This window comes from Erythrolamprus reginae, chromosome 6, assembly GCF_031021105.1.
Source record: "Erythrolamprus reginae isolate rEryReg1 chromosome 6, rEryReg1.hap1, whole genome shotgun sequence".
Classification (NCBI taxonomy): Eukaryota; Metazoa; Chordata; class Lepidosauria; order Squamata; family Dipsadidae; genus Erythrolamprus; species Erythrolamprus reginae.
The window spans coordinates 69,202,439-69,227,914 of NC_091955.1; the positions used below are offsets into that span (position 1 = coordinate 69,202,439).

Below are 25,476 nucleotides of genomic sequence, written 5' to 3' on the forward strand. Positions count from 1 at the left end.
TTTATGCTTTTCTATAAACATTTACAACCTTCCCCCCCCCCCCCCAAAAGGACTGCAGCTTCTATGGATTGCTAAGTAAACTGTCAGCCTTGAAGTATTCTTAGATAGATTGGTTTCAGAGTCCAACTGCCTACTTGCAAATGAAACAGGCAAACCAGCTACCAGGTATAGAGAGCCAGAAAAGGGTTAATTGCTAACTCTATAAATCTATAAAACAGTGTACTCAAAACTCACTTGGTCAGAAACCTCAGCAGGCAAGAAAATATTGACTTTTTTACTGAAAGGTTACTCAAGATGTGCTCATACAAAACTATAAGCCTGTCTATGCTTTTCAATTTTTGATTTCACTTTTTCACAAATATGAGAGGCCGAGCGAAATAACGCCTGGTCGAAAGTTGCCAATGGCGGGAACCAACTCGGCTCCCCCATCAGCTGGGGCGATCCCCGCGGTAGCGCGGGAACGCCCCAGAGCAATCAGTGGCCGCTCAGGCATTCTGGGAAAGCCGGGGATGGGGCGGGTGCCCTTTATCAGGGCTTGCTTGCCCCCTCCGCCCCCGGCTTCTCTTGCTCCCGAGCTCGCCACCAAATGGACACCCACTCACCCTCTGCTCAATCCAGGATGTTTTTATAGGTCGCCTGGTTTGGAGCCGAGTAGGAATTTTTGCAGTCTTATGACATTTGCTACGAATTGTTTTTCACCTACTCCATCCTGGATGAGGAAAGGATTTGTGGTTACAGGGTGCATCTGTATGTAAATAGGTTTTGATTCAACAATTGGATGTTTATATTCTTGGTCACTATATGGCAGAAACGGGGCGGAAAGGGTATCAGTAGCAACTGTGTGTTCTCCTTTGGGCATCTTTTGTAAGATGATTGGCACCCCCATTGCACAACTCATTGCTTCCTCCCCGGATGGAGAGGTGTGAAGGAGGTGCCCTTGGGGCTCACCTATGTCATTTCCAGTTCCGGGTCATGCAGGCTGAGCCCTCCCACACGCTGGGCGTGGCTTTCAGGCTGGGTGTAGGCGGGGCACGTCTAACCCTGACCAGGCATGGAGTAACGCCCATTTGAGTTGCCCAAGCATGTTGGTGTTCAGGAAACTCCACCCCATTTAGCGACCCCTGCAGGTCTTTCTGTTAATATTTAATAAAGTGACCCATTTTTACCCAGCTTGGTGTCCTAGTGTTCATTTCCCATCCAAGGCAACTGAACACTAAAGAAAATCACTGGACTTTTAATAAATGGTAGCAATTAGAATCCACAAAGGATATGTTCTGATATGATTAAAAAGCATTTGGCCTTTCTTATGCATTTCTAATATTTTGGGGTTTGTTTCAGTTTCATGTTTTTATATACAGTAATAATTAGTATACATACATACATATGTACAGTGTGTCTTCTAAAAGATAATTGAATTTTGATGAAATACATATAAAACATAGCCCCTGCCTAGCTTAGATCCTGTTTAAATTCAAGTTGTTAATAGCAATAGCACTTAGCCATTTACTGCTTCAAGGTGCTTTACAGCCCTCTCTAAGCAGTTTAAAGAATCAGCGTATTGCCCCCAACAATCTGGGTCTTCGTTTTACCAATCTCAGAAGGATGGAAGACTGAGTCAACCTTGAGCCTGTCAGGATCGAACTGCTGGCAGTGGGCAGAGTTAGCCTGCAAAGTTCATTCTAACCATTGCACCACTATCGCTCTTTAAATAATTGAATATAGGCTTTCGGAGATTAATCTGGGATCTAATTTCCTCTCTTTGGACTCATGGTGTGTTGAGCATTAATTAGCTCCACGCTGAACACAATACTAGGGATTTATGTGTTAATAGTTCATGTCATTTATAGTTTTGTGAAAATGCTTTGAACTGGACTTCCAGTAGCTGCTGTGGCCCGCCAGCAGCGAGCAGAGCTGAAGGCAGGCTTAGACAGTGAGGAGAATGGGGAGGAACATGGACCAGTCCTGGAATCTGGGGCAGGCTCTGATGAGTGCTCTGCGTCAGAGGCAGAAATGGGGCCAGGGCCATCCAATAGTTATCAGCTACCTTTGGAGTCAGAGATAAGTGGGGCAGGAGATCAGCTGGAGACTGTTCCTAATGTGTGTATATGCAGAGTTGTCAGGAGAAGGGAACTGTTAAGGAACAGAGGTTGACTTACAAGTAAAGGCACAAGGGGATGCTGAATGGCCCTTCCCATAGGGCAGGGGTAGGCAAAGTTGGCTCTTCTGTGACTTGTGGACTTCAACTCCCAGAATTCCTGAGCCAATCATGCTAGCTCAGGATTTCTGGGAGTTGAAGTCCTCATGTCATAGAAGAGCCAACTTTGCCTACCCCTGCCATAGGGAATAAATAGGAAAGGGGGAGTGGTGTTTGCAGGACAATTAGTTCGTTTATTAGTGTGAAGATTTGCTTATCTGAGTTTCGTGCCTCACAGAGAGTCTTTGCCAAGTATTTTCTTGTACAGCACTATGTCTGGAAGCTATCCAAGGCTTGGCAACTATCCAAGGACTGATAAGGTCTGTGGTTGCAATTCGCTCTTGAAAGACTGTTTACAGGGACTAGCTGGATTTGAATGCTGGCAATTCACATCAGCCAAATAAAAAGAGTGTTTTTCGGGACAAGGTGTCTGTTTTGTGATTTGGTGAAGCCTAGGTCAGAATAGAAGTGTGTTTCTCAGCTTTGTATACTCACTTCTCCAGTTTACTGGAATGGTGGATTCCTTCCTTTGCTAAAGCACTGGTATCTTCTGAATGGTTTGCCAATTGCACTTTCTAAAATGAAACAAGAACAGATTACAGCCCAATCTAGATTAAAATGCTAAAATTTTAAAAAAGACCTGTACACCCCACACATTTGTAGTATTGCATCCAGTTTTGATCACCGCAATACGAAAAAGATGTTGAGACTTTTTAAAGTTTGCAGAGAAGAGCAACTAAGATTATTAGGTGGCTAGAGACTAAAACACAATGGCAAGAACTGGGTAAAATAAAGAAAAGGATTAGGGGGGCTGATACGGTTGCAATCTTCCAATATTGGAGGGGCTTTCACATGGAAAAGCCAACATTCTCTTAAGCACTTGAGGGCAGGAAAAGAAGTAACAGATAGAAATTTATCAAAGCAAGATCCAACCCAGGCCTTAAGGGGAAATTTCCTGACAGAACAATTAATCAGTGGAATGGCCTGGCTCTATCACAAGAGGTTTTAAAGGTGAAATCAGCCATTTGTTTGGAATGGTATAGGGCGGTGATGGTGAACCTATGGCAGGGGTGCCACAGGTGGCATATGGAGCCATATCTGCTGGCACATGAGCCATTGCCCTAGCTCAGCTCTAACATGCATATGTGTGCCAGCCAGCTGATTTTTGGCTTGCACAGAGACACTGGGAAGGTGTTTTTGGCTTCCAGAGAGCTTCCAGAGGGATGGGGCAGGATTTTTGTACCCTTCCCCAGCTCCAGGGAAGCCTTTGGAGCCTGGGGAGGGAAAATCATGAGCCTACTGGTGTTGTGGTTGGCTCTGGCCCAGCTCCTGCCCCAAGGAATGTGGAGGTGGATGTGGGGGAAACATCCACAAGCCACAGATCTGTTTGCTCCCGATAGAATCTGCCAACGAAGGCTCCTCTGACGAAGGAAGCGTGAGTAGCAGGGAAGGGGGGAGTTTGGCAGACAGCCCAGGAGGAGATCAATCATCCTTATCATCCCTGGATTCTGAACAAGAACTTATGACAGATCCACGCATGCATAGAGTGATGCATAGGAGAGAACAACTAAAGATTATTACAGGAGATAAGTGAGGCCACCTGTGGTTGGGTGGGGTTGCTGTAATTTGTGCTACAGATAAAAGAGCAGCGTGCTAGTTTAGCCTCGTGGCAGTTTATCTGATTCATAGTTTTGTCAAGATCGTGGTTTTTGCTGTTTCCCTGTTCAAGAGTGTGTGGACTTTCTGGACTTTAGAATTGGATTCAATTTCCCAGTTATTGGGTGAGAAATTAGATTGCATTTAACCTGTGCCTTGTGTGTACTAGAAAATCCCTTTGACATTTAAAAAGGGAGCTGTTTCTGCTTTTCTGTTGATAAAGACTTTTGGTTTTCCTTCTACTCTGTGGTGAGTGTCTTTTTGGACTAATTACCCTGTAATTATGGGTGGTTGGGACACGCTGGCAGAACAACTGGGCCCACCAGAAGTTAGGAAACAGGCCATTTCCAGCCTCCAGAGGGCCTCCGGGGAGTGGGGGAAGCTATTTTCACCCTCCCCAGACATTGAATTATGGGTGTTGGCACTCATACATGCACGATAGTGTGCACCCACACTCTTTTGGCACCCAAGGAAAAAAAGGTTCGCCATCATTCGTATAGAGTCTCATGTTGGAGCAGGGGGTTGGACAAGAAGACCTCCAAGGTCCCTTCCAATTCTGTTATATTGTATACACAATATTAAGGGATGTAAACCATGCCATTTAATTCACCCAATTCCTAAAAAAATCCTTAGTAATGCAAATAACCAAACAAATACATACACTTTAACTGAACTCTAAATTAAGAGAGAATATTTTTTGGCTTTATGGGCCGCCGGTTCTCCTCCTCAGTTATTTGCCGCTGCATGTTGTCTATTATAGTAGAGGTTTTGCAGAAGCTGGCAGTCAAAGGGTACAGACCTCAGAAAGCGAGATGGTGCAACATTAGCTATGCTAGTATATTGTCTCCTTATTGACTTAAGTAGTTAACCGTGTTTGTCTTTAGGGAAGTGATTTTAAAAGATTAAATCTATGGCCAAATATTACAATGTCTAAAACATAAGCTATTATATGGCAACACCCAAGATTGGCCAATATTAAGTATAGTAATAGTGCAAAGATAAGGTTACCAGTAGTGATGAGCGAACCGAACTCGCACAATTTGGGTCTGTACTGAATTTTGTGGGGTTCGATATGCCGAACACGAACACGAATTTTATTTTTACGTGAAAGAACACCGCAGTGGCGCTGCAAGCAAAGGGCGGTCCTTTCACGTAAAAATAAACATGGTTATTTTTACGTGAAAGGAACGCCCTTTGCTTGCAGCGCCACTGCGGTGTCCTTTTTCGTAAAAATAACAATGTTTATTTTTACGTGAAGACCTCCTTTTGAAGGAGCTGGGGAATCCCTCCCACGAAGAGATTCCGGGGGCTGAGCTTTGACATCACCGGCAGGTTGCTAAGTGACCACCTTGGCATCCTTAGCAACCTGCCAGTGACGTCAAAGCTCCAGCCCTGGAATCTCTTCCTGGGAGGGATTCCCCGTTTGGGTTCGGTTTGGGTTCGGCCGAATTTTGCGTAAAGTTCGTCCGAACTTGCCGAACCCGAACACCGTTGGGTTCGCCCATCACTAGTTACCAGATTGTACCTTTGGTAAAGTGGGACACCATTGATGGGGGGGAATGGGAGGGAAGGGACAAAAAATTTCTACAGAATTTTACCTCAGCATTTGCTTTCCCACTTAATAGTGTTAGGATGGGGCTTCACCTCAAAGAAAGTGGTTTCCCTACTCTCCCCCACCCCAACGCCGGAGAGGTTTGCGCTTGGTCTCTTGTCCAACCCACTGAGCTCTCTCTTTCTGTCTCTCTCTTGCTTTCTCTTCCTGTTGTGCATGGGCAAAGAATCCGTAGCCAATAGCGCCAAGGTTTCGGGCCACCGCTTCATTTTTTTCTCCCCCCATCCCCACTTTGCATCGACCGATTTCAGGCAGTGTGGAAGCTGAGCTGTTTGCCAGGTGATCCCTTCAAGCCACGTCGTCGCTTGGCATCAAAGGATGAAGAGCCGGTCATTCCAGCTCCAATGCAATCTCTAAAAAATCAGGACTTTTTAAAAACGCCACGGGACGGGGGACAAATTCCTCAAAAGTGGGACTGTCCGACTTTCTTCTCATCCATGCACAAACTCCCATAGTGCAGCTTTAGGAGACTCCATCTCAGAGGTGGGTTCTTACCAGTTCTAACTGGTTCTTTAGAACCGTTAATAACTAGATGATTATGGCACGGAGCCAGTTCTGTCGGTGTCTCTGTGGGTGCCGCCATCTTGGATTTAGCTTCTGCGCATGTGCAGGAGATATTTTTTAAATTGCTGTGGGCATGCACGTCTGCACGGCATGACCCTGAGTGAACCAGCAGCGAAACGACCCAGAACCCACCCCTGCTCCGTGTGACTTTTCTTCAGTTTGGGTTTGTTTCTTCTTTTACATTAGCATATGGACCATATGTTTATATCCTTCTAGATTTGTAAACTGAAGGATAGCAGATTCCACCAGTTATTTGGATGTCTTCCCTAAGAACAGCCTTTCCCAAGTTTGACTCCCAAGATATCATTCCCTAGCAGGGGACTAGCCCTTGGCCAGAGTGTGACTTAGCATCAAGCCCACATTCTGTTTGTTTGCTAAAAATATCTTTTTAATCATTTTTTTAAAAAATTCTTTTTACGACCCTGATATTTTGGCTTAAAAGTGTATTTTTTAATTATTATTATTATTATTATTATTATTATTATTATTATTATTATTATTATTATTATTATTATTATTATTAATATTAGTAGACTCGGGGCGGCTCACAACAACAATAAAACAATGTATAACAAATCTAATAATTTAAAAATCACTAAAAAAAACCCTTATTAAAAAGCAAAAACATACACACAAACATACCATGCATAAACTCAATGTCTCAATTCCCCCATGTCTGACTGCAGAGGTGGGTTTTAAGGAGTTTACGAAAGGCAAGGAGTGTGGGAGCAATTCTAATCTCTGGGGGGAGCTGGTTCCAGAGCTAATAAGTCATGTTCTTAGGAAAGCTTTTCTTACCGGAAAAAAATTGGGGAGAAGAAACGTCTTCGGAGGACTTGGAATGTTTGCTTCCCATTTCTTTTTCTTGCTGAAATATAAATTTAATTCAGAGAATTCACCAAGATTGTTCTTGCTTCTGTTCAAGCAGCACCAAAACCTCCCCTTTCCTTTGGCAGCTGCACACAAAGGCAACAGTGAGTGGCAGGGGTGGAATTCATTTTTCTCCCTACCAGTTCTGTGGGCATGGCAGGTGAAGGATATTGCAAAATCTCCATTCCCACCCCACTCCGGGGCCAGTAATATTTGCCAGTTGTCCAAACCAGTGTTTCCCAACCTTGGCACCTAGAAGATATTTGGACTTCAACTCCCAGAATTCCCCAGCCAGCGAATGCTGGCTGGGGAATTCTGGGAGTTGAAGTCCAGATATCTTCCAGGTGCCACGGTTGGGAAACACTGGTCCAAACTAATCAAAATTTCTGCTACCAGTTCTCCAGAACCTGCTGGACTTCACCCCTGGGGAGTGGGCAATCAAGTCCCCACTCCATATTCACTAATAGCCCGTCCAACTTTTGCTGCTATTCTACTTATCTTAGGTAATTGCCTTTGGCTTAAATCTGGATGTTACAAGATATCCCCTATCATTCTTTCAAATCACTTTATTGGCTAAGCTGCTAAAATATGAACCCAATAAACTCCGAAGGACTTAGAACCCGCTCCAAATCTTGGAACTGAGGTCAGCAGAAAAGAGTGATATGAACCAAAGAAGCAAGAGCCAGTTGCAAAATGGAAAAGGGCAGAATTTGGCCTACGCTCTAAAATCCTTAGCCCCATCAGACAGTTTCACTTGAAAATCTCAAATGAGGAACTGACTCCAGTTGAGAGCACCTGTACTTTATCTGTTTCCATTTTATAGTTAGGCATGACCTTTGAGGACCCCCCCTCCAAAAGGACAAGACAAATAACTGATTGAATGAGTTTGGAGGTAGAAATGGCAGGCTGAAAATGGCTCCATGAATCATGGAATTGACAACTGTAGCAAAGAATAGAGAAAAGTCTGGAACTGTTCCAGATAAGGAGGAAAAGGGAGGTGGCCCAATGTGCTCTATATACAGTGGTACCTCTACCTATGAACTTAATTCGTTCCGTGACCAGGTTCTTCAGTAGAAAAGTTTGTAAGAAGAAGCAATTTTTCCCATAGTAATCAAAGTAAAAGCAAATAATGTGTGTGCGATTGGGGAAACCACAGGGAAGGTGGAGGCCCTGTTTCCTCCCAGGAGATTCCTAGAGAGGCCCCACAGAGGCTTCTCCCTGCCTTTTCCGGAACAGTTTACTCCCAGGAGATTCCTGGAGAGGCCCCACAGAGGCTTCTCCCTAACTTTTGCGGTTACAGTTTCGGAGGCTCGGGTTTGTAAGTGGAAAATGGTTCTTGAAAAGAGGGAAATCCTGAGCACCTGGTTCTTATCTAGGAAAGTTCATAAGTAGAGGCCTTTGTAGGTAGAGGTACCATTGTATTTGCTTCTTATTGGTTCCAGATGTTTGGATTTTTTTTAGTACTGGGAGACATTGGGAATAGCCATCTTGCTTGCAACCACAGTTGGGCCTTTTAAAACTACTAAGCTCACTAAGTTCCTTTCCTAACCGCTTTCAGAAATTGCTTATTAACTAATTTGTAAGCTATAAGAGACTTTCAGATCAACATGTCTGATAACACCATATACATTTGCTTTCAGTCCTTAATCATAAATGTAACATTTTTAAAAAATAAAATAAAATAAACAGCAACAAATGACAAAAATAAGACTCTGAATACAAATATTCTTTGGAGGGGGGGGATCTGACCTAGAGGTGGAGCTCTTGCCTCATAATAAGAAAGTTGTGAGTTCAATCCTAGTGAGAGGCAGATGTAAGGTTTCCACTTGGGCAGGGGGTTGGACTAGATGACCTGCAAGGCCTCTTCCAATTTAGTTAATCTATTAAATTCTTGTAAAGGATTTTAAGATTAACCTTGCATGTAGCTTCCCAGCCACAGTTAATTTTTGACTGAGTTTCTCAGATGTCTGACAACTTTTGACAGACTGGTTGAATAAAGCCAGCATTTGTTGGGAGGAGAAATTATGCAAAGAAATTCTGCAATACTACTGGATCTGATATTTGTGAGGATGAATGGAATGAAGGAAATGATCTTAGGTGTCATGTAATAGCTTACTGGCCAAAATGTTACCTATCTACAAATAGATTACCTGGGCCAAGTGACACTGAATAATCAAAGCAAAATGAGTCTTATATAGCAGTGATGGCGAACCTTTTTTTCCTTAGGTCCAAAAGAATGTGGGCAAAGAGTATCACACATGCACGAGTGCCCACACCCATAATTCAATGCATGCAGAGGGCCAAAACAGCTTCTCCCACCCTCTTAAGGCTCCCTGGAGGCTGGAAAAGGCCTGTTTCCCAAATTCTGGTGGGCCCCATAAGCTCATGTTTCAGCCTCCCTAGGCTTCAAAGTCTTTTCTGGAGCCTGGGGAGGGTAAGTATTCCCTTCCCAAAAAACGCCCTCCCAGAGCCTCTGTGCGAGCCAAAAATCAGCTGGCTGGCACAAATATGCACGTTGGAGCTGAGCTAGGGCAATGGCTCGTAGGCCAGCAGATATGGCTCCAAGTGCCACCTGTGGCACCCATGCCATAGGTTCGCCATCACTCTTATATAGTAAAAGTAAAGCTTCCCCAGCACATGTGTGCTAATCATTTATGGCTCTAGGGGGCAGTACTCATCTCTATTCCTAAGCTGAAGAGCTATCACTGTCTGAAGATGTCTCTGTACTTATGTGGCCAGAATGACTACCTTCTAAAGGGGCACAGGGTGCTGTTTCCTTCCCTCCAAAGTGGTCCTGATTTTTCTATTTGCATTTTTATGTGCTAGGTTGGCAAAAGCTGGGACAAGTAATGGGAACTCACCCCGTTACATGGCACTAGGACAGTGATGGCGAACCTATGGCATGGGTGCCACAGGTGGCACATGGAACCATATCTGCTGGCATGAGAGGCATTGGCCTAGCTCAGCTCCAACGTGCATGTGTGTGCAGGCCAGCTGATTTTTGGCTTGCATAGAGGCTCTGGGAGGGCATTTTTGGCTTCCAGATAGCCTCTGGGGGGTGGGGAGGGCGTTTTTACCCTCTCCCGGTCCAGGGAAGCCTTTGGAGCCTGGGGAGGGCAAAACACGAGCCTACTGGACACGCCAGAAGTTGGGAAACAGGTCGTTTCCAGCCTCCAGAGGTCTTCCGGGGGGCAGGGAAAGTTGTTTTTGCTCACTCCAGGCATTAAATTATGGGTGTGGGCACTCACGTATGCACAATAGCATGCGTGCATGCTCTTTCGGCACCTAAGGAAAAAAAGGTTCACCATCACTGCACTGGGGATTTGAACCACTCAACTGACTACCTTCGAATCAATAAGCTCAGCTTCTGTATAGCCATTGCTAAAATAATTTCCAGCGGGGGGAAAAAAAGGACAAATCAAGGTAATGTCTAAATCCAGCCTGGTACAAACTGATTAAAATACAGCACGTTGAAAAAGGATGTGCTTTGTGTTGCTTGGAATTTTCACTGGAAAAGATGTAGATAGCAGTGTATACGTATTTATTCTCAAAGAGTACAGCTACTGGAACAAGACTACAGAGAACTATTCAGACCTGAGGCTGTATAATGGAAGTGAAGTCTGCAAAGACTTCCCAGCGGCTTGGGACAATTGTAGATAAAGCCAGTGAGGCAAAGAAAGCTCAGTTTAACCCAATTATGTCTTGTTCAAAAAAATAATTCTATCAAAAATAGACATTACATTGTTGAGCTAGCAGAAATTCTTAGGTTTTCTCTAAACAAAATTTGCTGGGTTCACGTAAGGGGAAAGTGATGAGATAATGGCAATAGAGTAATTTTATTTGAAACCCTATACTTAGTTAGAAACCATGATCCCAAAATTCAATTGTTTAATTTACAAACGTCTGAAACCACCAGTCCAAGAAACCCTGAGATCTTTGACTACATAGCAAAGTAGCTTTCATATAATGCTTGAAATTGCCTTCAAAATTTGAAACAGCTAACTCCAACCTAATACTTTCTAAATGCACTGTGACTACAATGCCTGGAATACCCAGCTAGAATTCTGTAACTTGTCATTTCGGTGTACCTGAATATGACAAATTGGGGAAGTTCACCATAAGATTTGAGTTAAGAGAGATGAACAGAGCACTCTTAGCATAGCTGCTTACTGGGAGGAATCTCCCATTCAACCTTTCCTTGTTCCTAAAATCCCAACCTCACAGCTATTTCCAGGGAAAAACACAAGAATTTACACTGAAACAAAAGTTAAAGAACTTGACAAAGAGGTGGAGATAGACATTCCTTTCACAACAGTCAAAGGATCCCTTCTTCTGTATTTGTTACCTCCAGCTGCAACTGTTAATTAAGCAAGAAGCCAGCTGATATGATAAATAAGTAGAAAACCCACACAAAACCAGCAGGGTGCCTAACCACCAAGCCTTCGTTTTGGTCATCCAGCTAATAATAGTTTGCAATGATTTCTAATGGATGGGCTCTATTTTTGTGAGGAATAAAGGACAAGATAGAAAGACAATCATTTGACAGCTACAACTCTGTTGCAACCTTCGATTTGTCTTCTTCATGTGAAGTCCTGAATCAACTACACTTCTGTTCCAACTGACCTTTCCTGTGTGTTCTTTGGACGATCTGGTCTGATTTTGAACTCAGTACTTCTTTTTAACTTTCCCACCTGTCAACCTTGCTATGGTTCTACATTCCTACTAGGTTTCGGTTGCCATGAGTAACAGGGGGCGGGTTCTGGATTTTTTTGGGGGGGGGGGAAGAGTGCAGGAGGGTGCAGGATGCCCTGTTAAGTTTTGTTTTCATAATACAGAGTGGGATAGCTTTCATTTTCCTGGAAAGCAGGTGACCAGGAGGAGACTGTTAGCATTTGCATTCCATCAGTGTGACGTGGTTTTGAAGATGCGTCCACCTGACAGTTATGGACACTAGGGATTGGCTATTGTACGCTTGCATCGTTCCTTTTTTCTCAGTCTTTGCTTCACTTCCGTTGCTTTCAGTTCTGATTTTTGATAAATTCACTTTTGAAATTAAAATGGACTCTGAGTTTTATTTTTCTTAAATTCTGATTGAAGCGGCTGACGCCACCTCTATTATGCCAAGATGTCAAAATGTATATCAGGCATACCTTAGAAGATATTTTTGGCAAAAGCAGATTCCTCCCATAATCACAATGATACAGGCCACTGTTATTAGCAACATACTCGAGAGAGGAAAACCTAAAAACAGGGGATAAAAAAGAAGAAAATCAATTAAATGAATTATTAAAGCAAGTTTTAGGAAGAGAAGAACAAAAGCAACCAGATCAGACCATAGTACAGTGTTGAATTATACTCGAGTGGGCTGCCTTTGAAGATGCCTGGGAAACTACATGTCATCCAAAATACTGTTCCACTTCTACTACAACCTGCTAAAGAGAAGATACCTCAAGAGTTTAGGCAGGAATTTTCACCACTCTACCTGGAGATCAAAGACACCAAACCTGTGATCTTTTGAATGCCATCACATAAGTTGCACAGATTGTATTTGTTTTTTTTTAATAGTTACATAATTGCAGCGTATTTCACTGTTTTCATTATTTCTGTTCCTTAATTCAGAGCATTTATTTCTAAATAATTTCAGTACTTTTGATGAAAAACTCTAGTTGGTGTTTTGAAATAAATAAATAAAAAAGATGTGTGCTTTCACATGCATACACCACTCCATCCACAGAAATACCACTGTGATATTGTTTTGGAGAAAATAAATTAATTTGCTACATATGTGGTTCATCACAATCAGAGTGGCACTGGGTCACAACCAGTGAAGGGATACCAAAAGTTTTACTACCACACTGTGGGCATGGCTTATGCAGGGTGCTCTGCATTTTCTTATAAAATTTATTTGTTTTGTTTTTTTAAATATAACAAAAAAGACATACACAGAACATATACATAAAACATTTGGGAAACGAAAGTTTCCCCACTTTTTTTTGAGTGTTCGATCAGAGAATTTTACTTCTTTCACATAGTATTAATTCTCTAATTCTTTTATTTGACGTGATGCTTTGCTTGAATTTTTATTTATTTCTTTGCTGCTCTTTCCTTTAACCAGTCATAAAATTTTGCCCATATTTTATAATAATCTGAATCTTCCTTTCCCTCTAACTTTTTGGATAGCCTGTCCATCTCCGCACAGTCCAATATTTTTTTAAATTACTATATTTTCTTCCGGTGCTTTATCCATTTTCCATTGCTGGGCATATACTATCCTGGCTTTCACATGCATACACCACTTCATCCACAAAATATACCACTATGATATTGTTTTGGAGAAAATAAATTAATATGCTACATATGTGGATCACAACCAGTGAAGGGATACCAAACGTTTTACTACCACACTGTGGGCATGGCTTATGGAGGATGCTCTGCATTTTCTTTCAACCTCCTTTAGTGCAAATTGGGTGCTCTGGAGTGGAGCTCCATTTTCATTATCCCACTGTGTCCCCCCCCCCCCCCTGTCCAGGTAGTAGCCCACTCCTGGTCACAACCTAAGCCCAATGCATGCATTTTACCGTATATTATATTTTGTCTTCTGAAGATAACATAAAGTATTTGCCAATAAAGATCAAAAGAATATTAGTGTGCGCTCTTAACTTACCATTGCTGGTTTGCCAGCCAAATTCCTCGCTCCATTCGCTCCAATAACCTTTGTAAACAGGATCGCTTACTATTGCTCGTACCTTTGCTCTGTAATTTTTGCCCAGTTCCAGGAACTTTGAAGTGAAGGTAAATTCCTGGTTTGTAACGTTCTCTACATGGGACTGAGAAGAAGGGGGGGAAAGATAACGAGAGGAAAAATAAAATTATTTGAGGGTAAACAGAAACATAACCTGTTTGCTATATGAAGCAATCTATTCCCTCTTACCTCTAAAGATTTCCCAGTTTCCCAGTATAAAATCTCATATGACTTTCTCAAATTAAAAGCTTCGTTGATGACTTTGGAGTCCCAGTGGAGAATATACTTAAGACCATCCATTACTGAGATAGAAAGGTTATAAGGTGGCTCCGGCTTTACTAGAAGAAAGAAAAGAACATATCAAAAGATTCATCAATTAAAAGATCCTAGCTTTCTTTCAGGCTCTAAATACATTACATCCTCTAATTCTTTCCCTCATTAGATTTCTGAATATCACATTGCAATGGAATATTCCTAATATTAGTAGGCTCTTATTTTTTTACCCACCTGATTCAGTTGATATGCTTGTATATCTGCTTAGGTCAGATTCAAAGAGTTAGTTTTTCATAACATCCCAGTATACAATTTTAATTATCTGGGAAGAGATACTTGCCAGGAAAAAAAACTGGCAACTTTAATTCAGCATTGTAAATATAAGGATAATATATAAGAATTCAAACTCAAAAGAATTAAGAGTTTAACTCTAATTCATTTGGGAAAAAAATATCAACAGATTTGTATTTTTTAGGAGAAATGTGCAAATACTAGTAAATTCATATGGAGAAAACCAAGCAAAAGCCTTAGTCGGCTGGGACAATCACCGATGAAACGTCCTTTGCTGCCCTCTATCATGTGCAAAAGAAAGTAATTCTGAATTTTAGACAACGTTATTAAGCTAAGTGGAAGTTTACCCATTTTCACATTGCCAGAATTGAGAAATTCTGCTTTGACAATTCCACCTGACAGAGTAAGAAAGCAAGTCTCAATGGCTTACCCTTATATTGATTAAGTCCTGTATCCATACAAATGCCATTGGTGGACACTTTTCTTTTCAATAATATTTTTTATTTATTTTATTTATTTATTTTGTCCAATCCACAATGACGGTTTTAGTGGGTATATACACATAGTAAAATACATGATGAAGATTATAGAGGAGATACTCATAGTAAAATATATCTAAGAAATAATAGAAAAGAAGATATAGGAATAGAACATATCAATGAAAGAATAGAAGAAGAGATATAGGAATAGAAGAAAGGTATAGGAGATATAGGAGAGCAATAGGACAGGGGACGGAAGGCATTCTAGTGTACTTGCCCCTTACTGACCTCTTAGGAATCTGGATAGGTCAACCGTAGATAATCTAAGGGTAAAGGGTTGGGGGTTTGGGGATAAGACTATGAAGTCCGGTAATGAGTTCCACACTTCGAAAACTCGGTTACTGAAGTCATATTTTTTACAGTCAAGTTTGGAGCGGTTAATATTAATTTTAAATCTGTTGTGTGCTCTTGTGTTGTTGTGGTTGAAGCTGAAGTAATCGCCGACAGGCAGGACGTTACAGCATATGATCTTGTGGGCAATACTTAGATCTTGTTTAAGGCGTCTTAGTTCTAAACTTTCTAGGTTTCCTTCATTTTTTTAACAGTTTCCTTCATTTTTTTTCCTTTTCAGAAGTTTGTATCCATGAATATGTTGCCTGCATTCTCTCTTTTAATAGTAACATAGACCCTTTCTTTTGTGCGCTCATTGAATTATTATTGTTTTGATGCTAAAACATGAAAGCAAAAACAACAGGATGCCTGCATTCCTTTATTTATTACACTTTTATTAAAAGGTTTTGTTTTGTACTTTGTACTAATGATGAACATTTTATAAAAGGCTGCTACAGTTGAACCTGTGAATATGTTCAACATTGCAATGGTGACATGATAAGCTTCCAAGTAAACTGAGGACAAACCTGAACATGGATTGTTCACAATCTTAATCTAGTCCAGTGATGGCGAACCTTTCTTTCCTCGGGTGCTGAAAGAGCATGCATGTGTGCTATTGCGCATGTGTGAGTGCTCATACCCATAATTCAATACCTGGGGAGGGGGAAAACAGCTCCCCCTCCCCAGGAGGCCTTCTCGGTGCCAGAAATGTCCTATTTCCTAACTTCTGGTAGGCACCATAGGCTCATGTTTCACCCTACCTAGGCTCCAAAGGCTTCCCTGGAGCCAGTCCCCATCACCCCCAGAGGCTCTCTGGAAGCCAAAACCACCCTCCCAGATTTTCTGTGCGAGCCAAAAATCATCTGGCCAACACACACATGCATGTCGGAGATGAGCTAAGGCAACAGCTCAGGTGCCAGCAGATATGGCTCCGCGTGCCACCTGTGGCACCCATGCTATAGGTTCGCCATCACTGATCTAGTTTCTACTTCATAAATGCCATAGTGGTCAGTTAGATTATTATTGTTTTGATTATATTAAATCCCATCTTTATTATGGAGTTCGACTCAAAGTATGTGAGATTGTTTGAAGCATAGTTTATTTATTTATTTATTTATTTATTTATTTTTATTAGATTTGTATGCCGCCCCTCTCCAAAGACTTGGGGCGGCTAACAACAATATAAAAAGACAATGTAAACAAATCTAATTTTAAAAATAATCTAAAAACCCCCAATTTAAGAAACCACTCATACATATAAGCATACCATGTATAAATTCTATAAGCCTAGGGGGAAGGGAAATTTCAATTTCCCCATGCCTGACAACAGAGGTGGGTTTTAAGGAGCTTGCGAAAGGCAAGGAGGGTGGGGGCAACTCTGATATCTGGGGGGAGCTGGTTCCAGAGGGTCGGGGCTCTTCTCCTGGGTTCCGCCAAATGACATTGCTTAGTCGACGGGACCCGGAGAAGGCCCACTCTGTGGGACCTAACCAGTTGCTGGGATTCATGCGGCAGAAGGCGGTCCCGGAGATATTCTGGTCCGATAGTTATTTAGGTACTGATAAAATCCAGGGTTGTTTAATTTCAGTGAAGTTATGAGATCATGTATCCTCAGGCCGTACCTAACTCCTCCTCAATCTCCATATCCTAGAGAAGATCATAGAGTACAATCCATTTTATCTGCATGCTTGCTTTTTTAATACTCTGTATTCAGGGATGGGTTTGCTCAGAGATGCGCAATATGGGTGTAAAAAAACTTATGTGCAGGAGCAAAAAACAAGATGGCGGCAACTATGGTGCCAATGGGAGAACCAGTTTGGGGGCGTGGCATAAGTCGCTGCCAGTTCTAGTGAACCTGGCCCTCCAGATTGCTACCAGTTCTATAGAACCAGTCCGAACCGGGAGAAACCCACCTCTGTCATTATCGGTTATAATCCAAAGAGAATCAAGAATTACAATAGTCAGCACATGTTTCTGTGAAATAGATAGACATTCTCTAAAGCAACTTACTGTTCAGATGCATCTTGATCTCTTTTGCTTCTTCTTTCGGTACCACGCGAACAAAGTATTGGCTTTGCTTGTTGGGGTTAGTGACATTGATCTCACAACTTTGTAATACATAATAAGGGGCATTATTGCTTATTAGGGGTACTTGATAGACTTCAGAGCATTCCATCTCTCTGCATATAAACAAACACAAGAGAGAAAACTTGTAAAAATGTATATTAATTTTTTTTTTTAAAGTAAATCATTTGGGAAAATATTTTATTTAAAGGTAAGTTTCTTACTCTGATCCGGGTTTGTCTTTGTAGAAGAGTGTGAACAAGATAGAATTGCTGACTTCTCGTCTCACCTCCCAACTGCATTTCAGTCGATTGATTCCATTAAAATAACATTGAAGGTTCTTGTGCACAGCATCATCTGACAGAGAAAGCAGAAATATGTTTATTGAAATTGTGCAAAATGTGACGACAACAATAAGAAGGAAGAATTTGACAAAGAGTATTGCTAGAATGAAAATGAAAAAAAAAAAGTACTAGTTTCCTCTATGCAGTTCCATAAAATTAGGGGTGCAGTATTCATCTCAGTTTCCTATCCAAGGGAGCCAACATTGTCCAAAGAGGTTTCTGTGGCCATGAGACCAGGATGACTATATACTGAGGCACACGAAAATAACTATCCATTAATGTTAATCAGAACTGCAGAAAAAACAATTGCTGCCAACCTGCCTTCCATTGAGGACCTGTATACTGCACGAGTCAAAAAGAGGGCGGGGAAAATATTTACTGACCCCTCGCATCCTGGACACAAATTATTTCAACTCCTACCCTCAAAACGTCACTACAGAGCACTGCACACCAAGACAACTAGACACAAGAACAGATTTTTTCTGAATGCCATCACTCTACTAAACAAATAATTCCCTCAACACTGTCAGACTTTCTACTAAATCTGCACTTCTATTCTACTATTTTTTCTCATCATTCCTTTCACCCATTTCCTCCCATGTTGACTGTATGACTGTAATTTGTTGCTTATATCCTAAGATTTTTATTAATATTGCTTCTTCATTGCTTATTTGACCCCTATGACAATCATTAAGTGTTGTACCACATGATTCTTGACAAATGTATATTTTATTTTATGTACGCTGAGAGCATATGCACCTAGACAAATTCCTTGTGTGTCCAATCACACTTGGCCAATAAAAATTCTATTCTATTCTATTCTATGTTAGGATTTTTTAAATAATGTATTCAGTATAACGTATTCAGTGTATATAATATAATGAAGAAAGTCTGTACTTCTTGACAAAAATGAATGTTTTTGTCATAAAAGACATCAATTCTCCCACTAACATCAAGTCCACATTAATGTTTTAAAGCCTATGGACAAGTAGATGTACACTCAAACTAAGATGGACTATTATGGTATAAGTAAGACATAGAATAAAACACAATCACTGTTGTGTTGAAAAATTATCCCGTAGCAGATCTCACTTCATTAAAGGAAGATACTTTGCTTTCAGGGATTTCCTTCGTTCAAAGAAGAGAAAATTTTTAATGAAATGATCACAGGTGGGGTATCTGGTATTCTTGGCATCTACTTAAACACAAAGGACCTAATCTCATTGGTGGTGTGGAATTGAAGCTTTTTGGAAGATCTCTCCAATGGCCTATTGCGTCTGTAGCTGCTTGCTGTAGTCATCATGATTTAAAAGTCACTGCTAAACTTAGCCTTAGTAAATTTCCCAAATCAACTTTTAAAGCCATCTGAACTAACAACTATCACTACTACTTGTGAGACAGAATCCACAGTTGCTTTGCGTATCATACCCTGGAGAAGAATGGAATGAACAGCTGCATGTAATGAATAAGTACAATTTTTTTAAAAAAAAAGCTAACTAGGGAAAGATTTAATGGTTAGAAGTGCCAATTAATTAAAAGAGAGAGAAAGAGAATGGGAAAGTATAAAGACAATAATTGGTAAATTGGTAAATTCTTCTTCCTATGCTGAAAGGTTTGACATTCCAAAAGGTATCTTGAAATGGCCTTTCAAGATTCAAATTTTAGAGTTCATTTTGGATTAGCTCTAAGTGTAATAGAATTAATTATTACAAACAAAACAAAAACGAAAATATTGTCAATAGTGATGGGCGAACCAAACTCGCACAATTTGGGTCCATACTGAATTTTGCGGTGTTCAGTATGCCAAACACGAACACAACATTTTTTGAAACTTCGGGCAAAGTTTGGAATCGCATTCGGCGTTCGGAGCATTGACGTCACCGGCAGGTTCCTAAGGATGCCAAGGTGATCACTTCTCCTAGATTCCATGGAATCCAGGAAGTGATCACTTTGTCTTACTTAGCAACCTGCTGGTGATGTCAAAGCTCTGCCCCAGAATCTCTTTGTGGGAGGAATTCCCCAGCTCCTTCAAAGGGAGGTCTTCACGTAAAAATAAACATTGTTATTTTTACGAAAAATGATGCCACCGCGGCGCTGCAAGCAAAAGGCAGTCCTTTCACGTAAAAATAAACATGTTTATTTTCACGTGAAAGGACCGCCCTTTGCTTGCAGCGCTGCTGTGGCATCATTTTTTGTAAAAATAACAATGTTTATTTTTACGTGAAAGGATGCCGCAGCGGTGCTGCAAGCAAAGGGCAGTCCTTTCACATAAAAATAAACATGTTTATTTTTACGTGAAAAGACTGCCGTTGCTTGCAGCACCGCTGCGGCGTCCTTTTGTGTGAAAATAAAAATAAATAAAAATAAAAAATCCGTAAAATTAAGAAACGATGGGATTCCGGGGGCGGAGCTTTGACATCACACAGCGTTCAGAGTTCGAGTTCGGGTTTGGTTCGGGTTCGGCTGAATTTTGTGTAAAGTTTGTCCGAACTTGCCAAACCCGAACACCGTTGGGTTCGCCCATCACTAATTGTCAGCTATTGTTTTTACCTCTATTCCTTGTAATGGGCTTGAAGATCTCTTGAAAATCATAATGTAAAAACTTGATAAATTGGCCACCCTTCTTGTTTTGTGAACTTTTCATATTCAATTTTTTAAAATGGGAAGGAGTCTGGCTGACATTTTGTTAATGATATACAATTGAAAAGGATAAGTGGAGGGAGAAAGATTGTGGTAGCAACATTTACTGTATTCAACCACTTCCTTTGATTGACAAAGTATCTGGAGTAACTCATTGCCGGTGTTACAAAAGATATGTGACATCAATTTCTTGCATTAAATGTTTTTTTTTTCACATAAAGTTTTATGTTGCTTAAGTTATTACTTAAGTCTTGTTCTCTTGCATGTCAATTTTTCTAGGCAACTTCCTTTCCTGAAACTATGCAGTCTATTGTTGACACAGAAGTAATTTCGAGAAGGGTCACTAAAGATGCTTATGCTGTAAAACTTTCAAATCATAATCACCATATATTGCAGTGGTTGCCTAAATTTTATCCAGGTGGTGGGGATCCTTTCCAGAAATTTAAAGCATCTGCAAACATCAATCTTTCATTTTCCCTCTCCTCAGTAGTCAATAGTCACACAAAGTTCTCCTGTTTTTCAACTTACTTTCTGGTGTTTGCCAAGCAACCAATGGACTCCAGTCACTATAACGGCCAGCAAATCCACTATCCGGACTTGGCTTACTTCTAACCCTGGCAACATACCTGCTGCCAGGCACAAGGTTACTGTATTGGAGACAATAATGAGACTTATTTGAGACCAATACAGAGGAAGATTCCTAGAGAGTAGAAGGAGAGAGATTGGTATGAAAATATGGGAAAAATACACATGTTTATGTGTTCTAGCAAAAGAAACATTCTAAACTTATTTTTTATTTAGTGCAATGGGTCCCTTTATTAAAATATTGGGTATTATATATTTCAAAACCTCTGATTTATCTGATGGAAATTTATGGGAAATTGTAATAATACAGTATTGGGTAGAAAGTTTTGTTTCTCTTTTAAACTATTTTTACCCAGACTCATGTTTGTAAATGTTTGTAAATGGATAGTTATAAACATTTAATAAATAAATGAACAAAATTAATTTTCTCCTCCCATTATTTTTGGGAATGTGGACAAATGAAGGTGATGTTTTCATTTTAGAAATAAAATTCTTGTATTTAAGTATACTGGAGGTTTTCTATACTTATTTTATTATTGGCTTCTTTTAAAAAATAAATTGTTATGTTCATCCTGATATTATTGAATGCTAATAGCTCAGTGTTAGTGGTCCAGGGTCTACAGCACTTGGTCAAATACTACCTACAAACATCAGATTGTGAGTTGTCTATATTAAAAACAAACTTTCATAAATACAGCCCGCTTCAGTTTCTGATTAATCTATTCATGGAGTGAAAGTTCATTTGACATTGCTTTAGGGTTCATTCCTGTTCACAGCCTTATCAAAGAGGTTAGAAATTCTGGGTTATTAGGAAGGAAAGAAAGAAAGATGAAGATATCATAAGATTAGGATTGTTTATTTTTGAGCTACAAATGGATATATCCATTCTCTAGACTCCATTCAAAACTTAATTTGTTTTTGATGTGGAAGACATCCACTGCTTACTTCTAGTTTCCTAATATATTGTAAATATAAACTGTAACTATGCGATTATAATGATTGCTATAAATACCTCCCAAAGTTCCCAAATTCTTTTATAATTTATTTCAAAATCCAGGGGAAAGCTTTCCAACAAGTGACTTCTGTTTGTTCCTCCACTTGCTTTCCACTCCAGTAGGAAATCACATTCTTCTGTGGCAGTGACATTAAATTTCTCAGGTGGCAAAAGCTGAACTAAAGAAAAAATGAGGGAAAAGCATAGGTTAATTTTTGCCCATATGAAAGTCACAAATTTACTAACACTGTCCAGAAATATAGAAGGACAATATTTTTGCCCTTAAATTGTGTGAAAAAACAAAAATTAGTAGGAAAAACTTCTTATCTGTAAATATAGGATGCAGCTATCACATTTCTGTATATTTATAACAGCAAATTGAGAATTTTATCTAACCTGATTCCTCCCAGGTTACAATTCAATTCAATTCAATTTATTAGATTTGTATGCTGCCCCTCTCCGAAGACTCGGGGCGGCATACAATATGACCAATAGCCATGCTTTGTGATATTTATGGGCATGTTAAATATATCTGGAAGGCATTACTTAGAGAAGGCTGCCCTACACATTTAATGCAATAAAAATATCACTGTCATTGCCAGAAAAATGAAGCTAGATGGAACAGTCAGAATATTTGATTGTCAGATCATTGGTAACTTTTCTGCATGTTCCAAAAAGCAATCTGGAGAAAGGGAAATGTCTGAGTCTAACAATGCAAGCTCAGAATGCCATTTAACCCCATGGATCAAGTGATATGGGGTCGGTCTTCAACTTCATCGTAGGAAAACATCTAGTTAAATAAAGAGGATATTAAGCCGCTCAGAAATACTGTTGGGCCCTGTTCTGCCGGGCTCTCTGATAGGAGCCTCCCAAAAATTCAAGGGTACAAATTTCAGACACATACACGTTTGAAAATTCAAAACAATGTTCTTTATCACAAAATTCAAAATAAACAAAGCACTCTTTTTGTATTGCAAAGAGCACTCTTCCCAAAACAACCAGGTATTCTGTACAATTTCCCTTAAGCAGTCATTAAGTACTTAGCTAGCAGCTGTGAAAATTTCACACCCCTTCTTCTTCCAACGAAAGTGAGACACACACACACATTGCTCTGCTTTGGTTTCAAAGGCGTGAAAAAGCAACAAAGTCCAGCAACACAGGATTCCTGACGAACTCCGATCAGATATTCTTCCACAACGGCCAAACCCACATGCTGCTATTTATAGCAGCAGCCCTAATTACTGGAGCCCCACCAAAACACAGGTGGCCTCCCTTATTTCCTGTAATATGTTCTTATTTGGTCTCTTATACGCATAATTCTGCACTTGCGTGGGTCCAAAATGTCATCATCTGAATCAACAGAAGATAAGGGAGAGTGACTGCCTGGGCTGTGTGCCAAGCCCTCCTCTGGCAAGTCACTCCCACCTTCTTCTTCATCTGAGGACACATTCTGAGCCCTGATTCTGTCGACAATAACACAGGCCTGTGACATGTTGAATTTTCCCCTGCATCCACCTCCCCATTCCCTGGGGCAGGAGCTGGGCCAGAGCCAACCACAACAGGCACTAGCAACCAGATCTGCATGTGAAAGGTTCAAGCTGATTCACCTAGAGTACAAAAATTGTCCACTTTCCCTTGGAATAAGCAGTAAGGTTTCATGGAATTTGGAGAGGAGACGCAAGAGAAGGGGGTTAGTTCTAGTTCTCTCGAGGCTGCATAATGACTCATGGCTAACTACCCACTTGATCCCTCCTCTCACCCACAATAGTCCTCTTTCAAATTAGCTGTGAGTGTCATGAGGAGAGAAACCTCACAAATTAATACCTAGGACTGGGCTCATTTCATTATCCTAGTTTCACTTGCATTTCCTCCGAATGGAAACAAGCAAAGTTGGTACAAAGCCCACTGCAACAATATCGCCAAAAAGGCTTCTAGAGTTGTTAACCTGATCCTACGCAGCTTCTGCTCCGGCAATCTCACACTATTCACCAGAGCCTACAAAACTTTTGCCAGACCCATCCTTGAATACAGCTCATCTATCTGGAACCCATACCACATCTCAGATATCAACACCCTTGAAAACGTCCAAAGATATTTCACCAGAAGAGCCCTTCACTCCTCCACTCGAAACAGAATACCCTACGAAAATAGACTAACAATCCTGGGTCTAGAAAGCTTAGAACTACGATGTCTAAAACACGATCTAAATATTGCCCACAAGATCATATGCTGCAACGTTCTACCTGTCAATGACTACTTCAGCTTCAATCGCAACAACACAAGAGCATGCAACAGATTCAAACTTAATATTAATCGCTCCAAGCTTGACTGTAAAAAATATGACTTTAGCAATCGAGTTGTCGAAGCGTGGAACTCATTACTGGACTCAGTAGTGTCAACCCCTAACCCCCAACATTTCTCCCTTAGACTATCCATGATTGACCTCTCCAGGTTCCTAAGAGGTCACTAAGGGGCGTACACAAGTGCACTAATGTGCCTTTTGTCCCCTGTCCAATTGTCTCTCCCTTATCTCATATATCATATATCTTTTCTTCCTTTCATATATCTTCTCCTCTATTTTTATATCTTTTCTTTATATATAATGCTTCATGTCTATTCTCTTCAATATGCATTGTGTATTGGACAAAATAAATAAATAAACAAATAAAATAAAATAAAATAAAATAAAATATTCCATATTCCATGGAACTCCAACTCAATCCAGATGTTGTTGTGCAAGCCCTGCCTGAACTGGTCTATCAGGGCTGCTTCGTTCCAATCTGCATCTGCTGCCAAGAACCTGAAATCAGCTGTGTAAAGCCTCACCCTTCTGTTGCCTTGCCTGAGCTGCCAAATGTTACAGCTCTTTATCGGGTCTCCAAAATGACCCCTGAATCTGTCCATAAAGCTCTGGTAATTGTCCATGACTCCGTTGTTTCACTCTATGACTGGCAGGGCTTGATTTGCTGCCAATTCCTTCAACAAGCCTAACATAAAAGACACTCTTGTATTCTCTGTGGGGAATTCTGCAGGTTGGGTTCCCTTAAGTAACTCACACTGAGCAGTGTGCTTATCTTGTCTGCTTCTCCCATAAGTCTTTTTGACAAATTAGAGCACACAGAGTCGCCCTCTTCCAGATTCCATCAGGTAAACAATGTAAGGTGGTGGGGCCGCGGGGGAGGGCCTTCTCTGTTGCTGCCCCAACTTTATGAAACCAACTCCCCCTGAGGTCCATATGGCCCCCACTCTGCTGGCTTTCCATAAGGCCACGAAGACCTGGCTATGCTGGCAGGCCTGGGGCTCCTAAAACAACCACTAGCTTGTCCACCTGTTCGAATTGGTTTGAATGATTAGTATGTATGGTATTAAATTGTCTTAGTTTTACGGATGAAAGGTTCAAGGTGACACTAGAACAATCTATCCAGATTGCTTGCCTTCCCTTAGAGACAGTTAAGGTTCCATGGAACTTAGGAGTGGGGCAGTCCCAGGTTTCTTGTGGCTATCCAATAACTCAAGGCTAACTCCCACTTGATCCTTCCTCCTTGCCTAGTGTTCTGTCGAGGTCCCTGGTAGAATCCTTCCAAAAATTCACAGATACAAATTTCAGACACACACATGTTTGAAAATTGAAAACAACGTTCTTTATACCGAAAATCGAAATAAACTAAGCACTGTTTTTGTATAGCAAAGAGCACTTGTCTCCAAACAAACAGGTAATTTGTACAAGTCCCTTATCAGTTCTGAGATACGTAGCTTGCAGCTGTGAGACAATTCACAG

At 40.8% G+C, this 25,476-nt stretch overlaps 1 protein-coding gene across 2 annotated transcripts in view; it reads right to left on the bottom strand.

The window, feature by feature from the left end:
- The window catches only part of CSF2RB (colony stimulating factor 2 receptor subunit beta), a 52,217-nt gene that overhangs the window by 6,778 nt on the left and 19,963 nt on the right, over positions 1-25,476 (bottom strand). For both annotated transcript variants that reach the window (XM_070756189.1, XM_070756190.1), the window contains exons 5-13: positions 21,717-21,877; positions 20,648-20,819; positions 17,360-17,492; positions 17,082-17,251; positions 13,828-13,976; positions 13,561-13,723; positions 12,047-12,137; positions 6,825-6,894; positions 2,690-2,769 (exon numbers count right to left, since the gene is read on the bottom strand). In XM_070756189.1, the coding sequence (XP_070612290.1) occupies positions 2,690-2,769; positions 6,825-6,894; positions 12,047-12,137; positions 13,561-13,723; positions 13,828-13,976; positions 17,082-17,251; positions 17,360-17,492; positions 20,648-20,819; positions 21,717-21,877 (1,189 nt within the window). The remainder of the gene's footprint in view (positions 1-2,689; positions 2,770-6,824; positions 6,895-12,046; positions 12,138-13,560; positions 13,724-13,827; positions 13,977-17,081; positions 17,252-17,359; positions 17,493-20,647; positions 20,820-21,716; positions 21,878-25,476) is intronic.